Source organism: Mangifera indica, chromosome 1 (genome assembly GCF_011075055.1).
Source record: "Mangifera indica cultivar Alphonso chromosome 1, CATAS_Mindica_2.1, whole genome shotgun sequence".
NCBI classification, from domain to species: Eukaryota; Viridiplantae; Streptophyta; class Magnoliopsida; order Sapindales; family Anacardiaceae; genus Mangifera; species Mangifera indica.
The window spans coordinates 26165685-26175198 of NC_058137.1; the positions used below are offsets into that span (position 1 = coordinate 26165685).

Sequence of the window (9514 nt, forward strand, 5' to 3'; positions counted from 1 at the left end):
CTAAGAACGATAAGTGATAGGAATCAGCATCAAGTCTGTTTTCCTTCCAAAGTTATGCCCAAGACCTCACTTATGTCTAGATCTTCAGGATTCATCCCATGAAGAAGCTTCCAATCAAAATGGCAAAGAAGTTCTGCGAGTGGCAGCTCAATATTTGGTAGTGCAAACGTTAAGCCTGGACAAGTTCTCCTTCCAGCTCCAAATTGAATGTATTCGAAATCCATGCCCCTGAAATCAATTGAGCTGTTAAGAAATCTCTCAGAATAGAATGTCTCGGCGTCATTCCAGTATCCAGTATCCAGTGTCCCTTCCGATTGCCCATCCATTGACAATGACTCTGGTTCTCTCAGGAATCTTGTACCCGTTAATCTCGCAACTCTCTCTGCATTCCCTTGGAAGTAAAAGAGGTACAGGAGATTGCAGCCTCAAGGTTTCTTTTACCACTGATTTCAAGTACTTCAATTCCTGAATTTCAGTTTCATCATCATTTCCTTTCCCATCAAGGACTCGCCTTACTTCAGCTTGTGCCTCTTTCATTACCCTTGGGTTTCTCATCAGTTCTTTCATTGCCCACTGTAAAGTCGTTGTTGATGTCTCACTTCCCTCGCTGAAAATATCCTTTAAAAAAAAACAAATTACTAAATTTTCAGCTTGGACACAATTTATTGTCAGTTTATATATTGTTCTGCAATTAGATTTCATAGAAGTGTTAAGCATTGCATAGTGTTTGACTAATTTTGCGAGTACCATACAGTAACTAAATATGTCATCTGTACAAGTTAGACTCACAATTCAAAAGGAATCCTTTTGTTTCCACAATTTGCTCAAACTATATCTGATCAAGGTATCTCTTTATCTACTTTCACTTGCGTAATTACTCGATAGTCACTAGAGAATCGTAAACAACAATTTGTATTTCATACTATTACTCTGCCAAACGTTACAATAAACATAGGTTTCTGACCAATAAATTAGACCACTTTAAAAACTCAGTTATTTGTCCTTTGTTGCTTGCCTAGATTTTTTTTCGTCCAATTTTACATAGTTCTTGTTGATGGATTTTTGCCATCAACATATATATAATATAAATAAGAAGGCCTCAAGGATCAAGGATGAAATATCTCATTAGCAAACAAAAAATAAAATAGTGAAATTAAAATATCCGCTATGAAATTTCTGATTTATGTTAGTTTGCTTACATAACATAACTCTTAGTAGCAAAGGGTTTAAATTCTAAGTGCTTTCAGGGAATTAAAGTGATATTATACTAACCGAGATGACTGCTTTGATGGTGTTGTCAGTTAGGGGAAATTCAAGGTCACCTTCTCGCTGGACTCTCAAAAGAACATCAACTAAATTTTCCTTTACTCCTCTTTCGCCCGTTTGTCTCCTCTCCTTCTCTGTATGCTCATTCAGGATTTCTTTCAAGTATTCTATCACTCTTCTGATGCAGCTTCTCAAGCTTCAGATCCGTTCCACTGATAACCTGAATTGCTTTAACGGAAGGGTAGAAATCAACAACGGAGAAACCTGCAGCTGCCTCTACGACTTACAATACACATGATAGGAAAGCTTCTTCATCCTTGCATCTTTCCCCAAAAGCCGCTTTGGCTGTTATGCCGTATGTAAAACTGACTATTTTATCACTTTAGATTGATTACTGATCGTTCATTAACCTGTATGGCACTAATGAGATTTGAGACCTCCTCTTCCCTGACCAATTGCAGTGATTGGACCCGTCTGGCACTTTAGAGCTCTATGGTTGCAAGTTTCCAGAGCTGTCTCCAGTAATTTCCATGCGGTGAAAAACCAATATCAGTATCCTTACCAACATAGCGGAAACCAGAATGGGTCTGTCTGCAAAGTTGATGTCATGGGTTTTCATAACTTCTTGGGCAATCTCTGGAGAAGAAACTCTGATGGTTGAAACTTCACCAAGCTGGAGGTGCATCAAGGGTCCATATTTCTTGGCTAAGTCTCTGAGGCGGCGATGGGGTAGTGAACCGACAGCTGGTGCAACTTTCCAATGAGAGGTAGTTTCCAGGGCCCTGGAGGCATCTTTGAGCTTGTATTCAGGATTTTGATCCCTTTATTATTTTGGCTGCCGTGAGCAAGAAAGGGATGAAAACAAATTTGGGGGTGAACGAGCGCAATAGAAGCTCCGTGAAAATGGGGAAGACAAGCACCAGTATCGATAGAACACTCTCCTCCCAAGGAGTTTTATCAAGTTTACTGTTGTACAACAATCATCTGAACATAATTAGTTGCTTTTGTTGAGAAAACAAGATATTACTTGGACTTTTCTTATCACTAATCAAAGAAAAGAAAATCCGTTTGCCTTTCTTTTGTTGGATGACGCAAGTTTATCATCATGCTAAAATTGTATGATCACTAAATTCATTATATGTGACCCGGATCAATTCTGATCGTAAAATTTTTCTACAAATGGTGAATAAAGTATTCGCCAAATTAAGATTGGAATCTCCATCATGACCAAGCTCTAAAAGGACTTGAAAGCCATTTTTTGTTAACTTATTGGGCACTGAATAATACTAGGTTGACAATCTTTCCAGCTGATGGCGAGTGTGGATACTTAGATGCAGAACCTCGTAAGATTTTGGAAAAATAGTTACTAGTCATACTGCAACTGTATTCTTTTATAAGTCATGGATAAACCTGACCATTCGTATCATTGGTCTTATTCATATCGTATCAGTTTGGGTTTGTGTCAAAGACCTTAAAGTCTAATCCAATCTAAAATAAAATGGTCTTAAAATTTCTCAACCTTAAACCGAATTGAAGTATGTCCAGATTGACTTGAACCAATCTAAATAACTCATACTATGTAACAAGTAAAATCATGTCATAACACAATATATAACAAAATTTGTTATGAAACAATGTACTTTGTCAAATGTCAAGAATAACATGATTTGTTACAAAATAATACACAAAAAACAATGCTAACGGGAAACGACATTTTGTCAAAATGAAATTGCTTTATTTCATATTAATACTAATACTTTGTTTATTGTCTCTTTATATGATAATCAATAACTCAAATAAGTATGCAATTTCAATTTCAAAATAATGCAATTGACAACTAACAAGATTCATAATTACTTTTCAAATATTTAATAAATTTAATATCCAATTCATATGATTGATGTAACTATCATAAATATTAAAATCACTAACAAACATATAAATATGACATACCAAACATAATAAGTTCAAATCAATAGTATTTATAATACATCAATCGAATAAAACAAATTAACAATAAACAATTTTTTACAAGTTTACCAAAAAGAGTTACTAAATTAAAATGAATGTTTTTAGATAATGTAGATTTAGTGTTTAGTGATGCAATTTCAATTTTGAATTACAGAATAAAAATTTTGTGGATTGAAACTCTTTCTGTTAAACGAAGAAAATTATAAATATTATAGATTTTTTACTATTATGATGTTATACAATATTTTATTTAAAATTTTTGGTTAGTTCGGGTGGGCTTTGTGTCAACCCAAAGCCGACCCAATTTTTTTGAGATCAACTCTAACCTGATTCAACTATTTTTTGTGTCGAAAATCATAATCCTAATCTAAATTTTTTTGTGTCATATCCTATCGAATTAACAGGTCATGTAAAATTTTATCAAGTTTAGTCATGGATTTGTTGGACAATAATGTGTATATATATGTTTATTATTTATTTGTGTAAACAATATGTATATAATATTGTAATGTAATACAAAATTGTATAATTCTACGTGGCATTAGAGCAACAAAACACTTTAGCGTCCGTCAAGTCATAAAACGAAGAGACCTTGCAACTAAGGTTCATCTTTCTTCGCACAGTTGTCACCCGGCATCTTTACGATCTGACAGTTTCACCCCATCTCAGGCCAAATCACAGCCCAAGCCCGATTCACTCAACCTTTGCTAGAGATTCCTCCAATCTCTGACCAGGGTTCCTCTGTTGAAGATCTCTGCCCTGTACTGGTGTTTATTCAATTCACTCCATTTTTGTGAATATTCAATGTCCTCAATATTTTTGTGATGGAATTTCAATGCACTTCCATTTCAATCCTTCTCGCCTTTCTTCTCTTTCTCTTCATGGCGCTGAAGATAGGATTGAGATCAAAAGCCAGTGAAAGAACTTTACATCTACCTCCAGGGCCACGGAAATTACCTCTTGTTCGAAACCTGCACCAGCTTCTTGGCTCTGTACTGCATCCCAGCCTCGGGGACTTAGCCAAGAGATATGGTCCCCTTATGCACCTACATCTTGCAGAACATAACATGAAGGATCCCAAGTCTTGAAATCAAAAATTTCCAACATTATTCATATGGGTAATTTGTATAGCCTATATAACACTCACGTTATTATTCGAAATCCAGCAACAAATTAATACTGAAATCTCAGCATAAAATTTCTTTTTGAATTGGGATGCAAAAAAGTCAGGGTCAGATCTTCATGGGACCTCCATCTACTGGTGTGGACATTAGGAAGCCACATGGTGGTGTATGAGGAGTTTTAGCAGTATAGTGTTCTAATGCAAGAACAAAAAAATAAAGAGAAAATGCTAATGTTCTAGGCCGAAAATTTTTTTAGAAATGTTTTCTTCTTTTTTAGTTTCATTCTTGTGAATATATATTACAGCAACTAATATAAACTTTTTGAGTAAAATCAGCTGCTACTCAGTTTCATTTAAGCATAAGAATCAACTGAAAACTAATACATCAAAGCATATATACTAACTCTTGTCAATCTTCCATCTAACACACCTAATCTTATCTAGTTGTATGTCATATTGCTTTTAAACAAGCTAAATACAAAAATATCATAACACAAACTCACAAAGCAAAGCACTGTTGCAGTACCACATCTTCCATGTCAGCCCCTAGTCAACTTCCAGCCAACCTCTTCCTCAGCACTGCTTTCTTCTCTGCACATCACTACAGCCTCCTAGTCGACTCTTCCAAGAGAGTTCAAGATGAGTCTGCCAGATCATGATGAATGAAAAATCTAATGTTCTTTTTGCATTACAGGTTATTTCATTTTTAGTGTTAATTTGCTATGCGATAAGTTAACTTGTTTTAGCAATTAATAAGAAATTTTAGAATATATACACAAGGATTTGAAGATGAAAATCTGTTTGTGAGTGATATTGGTTTGGTTGTTTCAGCTTAAAATGAGCTGACGATATTGTTAACACTTCATCCTCACAGCACATTCTGAAAGTACAAAAATATGTTTAGAAAGTAAACAATACAATTTTTACACGGTTCAGCTAAGATTCATCTTAGCCTACATCAATTAGGACCAAGTCGTGCTCAATCAAATCACTAAACAATAATCCCAACTTTCAGATGCAAAGATGAAGTCAACATACAAAGTAAACACTCCCACTTACTAAATTTATTTCCTGACTTTCCTACTGTCAGCAGTTACTGCCTAAATTTGAAATACTATGAATATCCCACTCTATTGTCTAGCTCCTCATAAACAATCAAACTAAAATTCCCCTAACGTCTGATCTTTAAATCCCTTCAAGCACTAGTCACAGATTCGTGTCCCACAATATGAATAATTAAGCTAATCTGCTAGACAAAGAGTGGAAAAACACAGAGGAGATGTAGTATCTCACTGCACAGAACAATATGATCTTGACCAAATAAGCTGCTGAGAATTATTGACAAAATCAGAGTAAATTAAGGTCTAGAATCTCATAAAAAATGTGAGATTGAATACTCAGCAAGGGTGAGCTAGGGAGTGACACATCATAACAGTACACCTAAACAGCAAACAACAAAATCGAATGCAGGCAAAAGTTGCCAACTGTACTTGAATTAAAAATCACTTACAAATGTTCACGTAATAATGCAAGTATGTGCACACATATAACAAGAAGAAAAATATGTGCACACACAACTAAATGAGAACACAAATGTTCATAGTTTGTCAAATACTTACAAAAAATAAACAAGAACTATACCGGCAAGCTCTTGCATAATAGCCAGGAACAGAAACAGAGTTGCTTATTGAATTGCTACTAAAATAAAAATCTACCACTAATACAAAAGCTTGAAGTTTTCTTGGAGACATGAGTATTGCAGCTTACTCTTCAACTCTTCAGAGTCTGAGAATAAAAAAAACAAGTCTGAATTCAGTTGTCTTTTTTCTAGCTATATTCATTATGATAAAGCTGTCAATAGAAAAAAAAAAAATGCGCAGAATCTAGCAACTATGTGCACACATATAACAAGAAGAAAAATATGTGCACACACAACTAAATGAGAACACAATTGTCCATAGTTTGTCAAATACTTACAAAAATAAACAAGAACTATACCAGCAAGCTCTTGCATAATAGCCAGGAACAGAAACAGAGTTGCTTATTGAATTGCTACTAAAATAAAAATCTACCACTAATACAAAAGCTTGAAGTTTTCTTGGAGACATGAGTATTGCAGCTTACTCTTCAACTCTTCAGAGTCTGAGAATAAAAAAAATAAGTCTGAATTCAGTAGTCTTTTATCTAGCTATATTCATTATGATAAAGCTGTCAATAGAAAAAAAAAAAAAAAAAAAAAGCAGAATCTAGCAATAAGAGGGTTGGAGCACTTACAAAATTGAGGAACAACTTTCAAATGCTAATTTGTTCTTCTTCTACGTCCTCTATTCAGCCTTCTCACATTTCTTGGACACTCTCTTTCAATCAACTCACAAAAAATTGAGGTTTTCCTATTGAGAACACAATGTAAGCAATAGATATGCCAATTACAAATCCAGATCCGTAGCCCATCAAAGCAATTTTCCAATCAAACCAGCTTGAAGCATTGCTTTCTTCTTCATCTATCGTTGTTGGTGCCTTATCATTGTCACATTTGTTTGACAGTGGTGATCCACACAAGCCCAAATTTCCAATGTAGGAATCATTCTGAAATGTGTCAAATTGATTTCCTTGAGGTATGCATCCCACAAGATGGTTGTAAGACAAGTTTAACACTGAAAGAAATGTTAGACTTGTCAATTGCAGAGGAATCTTTCCGATGAGCTGGTTGGAAGAGAGATCTAATGCTTCAAGTTGTGACAAATTTTTCAATGATAAAGGTATTTTACCAGTTAAGCTATTATAAGACAAGTTGAGTAATCTAAGTAACTTCAGCTATTTAAATACCTTTGGAATTTTCCCTTCAAATAGGTTGTTAGAAAGATCTATGCTTGTAAAGATTGATAAAATCTTTTTTATTTGGGTCTCGACACCTTTTACAAACAACGTCATTGAAAAATATGAACCAAAAAGTGAGTGCATGTAATCGAGTTTGTAAACATCCATGTATACATTTGTTGTAGGTTCAAAAAAGCTTGTTGGTAAAATACCAGAAAATTGATTGTGAGAGAGGTCCAGTACTCTTAACCAAGGGAAGAGAAATATTGTGCTGGAATTGCCAATGGGACCATGAAACTGATTAAATCTCAAAATAAGTACTTCAAGATATTGAAAGTTTACTAACCAATTCGGAAAGCTATCATTAATCCTGTTATTCCCAACATCAAGGATATCCAAACCTTGGCAATTAACCAAAGAGGATGGTAATGGTCCCTCCAACTGATTGTCGTTAAGCATAAGAGCTGTCACACCACATTGATTGGGAAACGTCAGAGATTTTATACTACCATGGAAGTTGTTCATTGCCAAATTCAAAAACTCGAACTGTGCATTGCTTTTCACAAGACATTCTGGAATGTTTCCACTTAAGCCATTATAGGACAAGTCAAGAGATTCAACTTCACTCATATTACAAAATGATGGAGGGATCACTCCTGTCAGATCATTGTTTGAAGTTGAGAAGAACGAAAGCGTCGATGGTAGATCCACAAGTTGTCCTCGGAGTAAGTTGGATGAAAGGTCAAGAATTTCAAGGTTGACCATGGATGAAATGTACTCAACACTGGTAAGTAAATTGTGTGACAGATTTAGGTAAGACAAGTTGGAATAATTTCCAAGCGCCAATTGGGAAATTCGGCCATAGATTGAGTTATTGGAAAGGTCTAGATTTAAATAACTTACAGTGCCCAAGAAAATCGGGACTTCAGTTAAGCTGCAAGAAGATAAAAAGACTTCATTAAGCTGGGGCAAGATGACCTTTCCAGTTACTGACAAAAGCGCATTATATGAAAGATCAATATGCGTCAGATTTTTGAGCTCTGAAAGCATCTCTACCTGCACATTGCCACTGAAGTTATTGTTTGCAAGCGCTAGCTCTATGAGATCCAAAAGTTGAAAAATCGAATCTGGAATTGGACCACAAATCTCGTTATCATTCAAATCAACATTAATTATTGGACCAGGGTGCTGGAACTGCTCCATCGGACCTGTGAGTTTATTGTGGGAAAGATCTATACTCTCCAAAGATGTCAGAGTAAACAACCATGCCGGTACTTTGCCACTTAGAAGATTATTATTTAACTTGATGCCACCTAGATATGGAAGACCGCTTATCCGACTAGGAAATTGACCTTGAAATTGATTATAAGAAAAGTCCAAGTAAAGAAGTCCATTCAGGCTGAATATTGATGTTGGCAACTGACCACTGAAATTATTAACGGAGAGAGCTAAAGTCTCTAATTTACTAAGATTACCCAAAACATCTGGAAATTTTCCAGAAAAATTGTTGTGTGTAAGAGATAGCCAAGTGAGCTGGACAAGTTTAGATAATGAAGTTGGGACTTGACCAGTAAAACCGTTCCATGACAAATCCATGTAGGTGATTTCTGCAAGGTTTTCTAGCGATGATGGAAGTGACCCTTGGAAATTGCAATTAGAAAGAGACAGATAATTTAAGTACATAAGATTGCCAAATGTCTCAGGTAATTTTCCTGAGAAATTTGTGTAAGAGAGATCCAATACTCTGAGAGGACTGCTCTTATTAAATTCTGGCAAATTACCTGTGATCCCTCCATTTAGTGACAACATTAGCTGCTGGAGAAATGGAAATAGAAAAATTTCACTTGGAAATTTGCCTTGCACCCCAGTTAACCTAAGGTTGAGGGATATCAAAGAAGAAGACAATTTTACTAAAGAACCAGTTGAAACAGTAGACATGCCAACAGTTTCAAGGTGAAGATATCTTAATTTCGTTAAATTTTGCAACAGCTTATTGAAACCATGTTGGGGCATGCTTAGGAGATTGTTGGAGAGATCAAGTGAAACAAGATCAGATAGGAGAAACATTTCGGTGGGAACTAGGCCATCCAAACCTGAGTTAGAAAGGTTTAGATGTGTTAAGTTGGTGAGCTTACCAAAGTTGGGTGAGATTTGCGATCCATAGAAATCATTGCAAGCTAGATTGAGCTTCTGGAGATGGTGGAGGAGGAAGAGGCTGCTATTTTCTTGGAGAGAGCCAGCAAGGCTACTTAAACTAAGGTCAAGATCAATCACATGTCCAGTGAATGTATCACAAGTGACACCATCCCACAAACAACAATCACTACCTTCTTTCCA

The 9514-nt window shown here is 35.5% G+C and overlaps 1 protein-coding gene and 1 pseudogene across 1 annotated transcript; both read right to left on the reverse strand.

The window, feature by feature from the left end:
• On the reverse strand, positions 1-4238 carry LOC123229020 (annotated as a pseudogene).
• Positions 4239-7174: 2936 nt separating this feature from the next.
• Positions 7175-9244, reverse strand: LOC123229101 (receptor-like protein 34). Its single transcript, XM_044654725.1, has one exon. It carries the CDS (start codon positions 9242-9244, stop codon positions 7175-7177), a length of 2070 nt encoding a protein of 689 aa, XP_044510660.1.
• Positions 9245-9514: the final 270 nt, after the last annotated feature.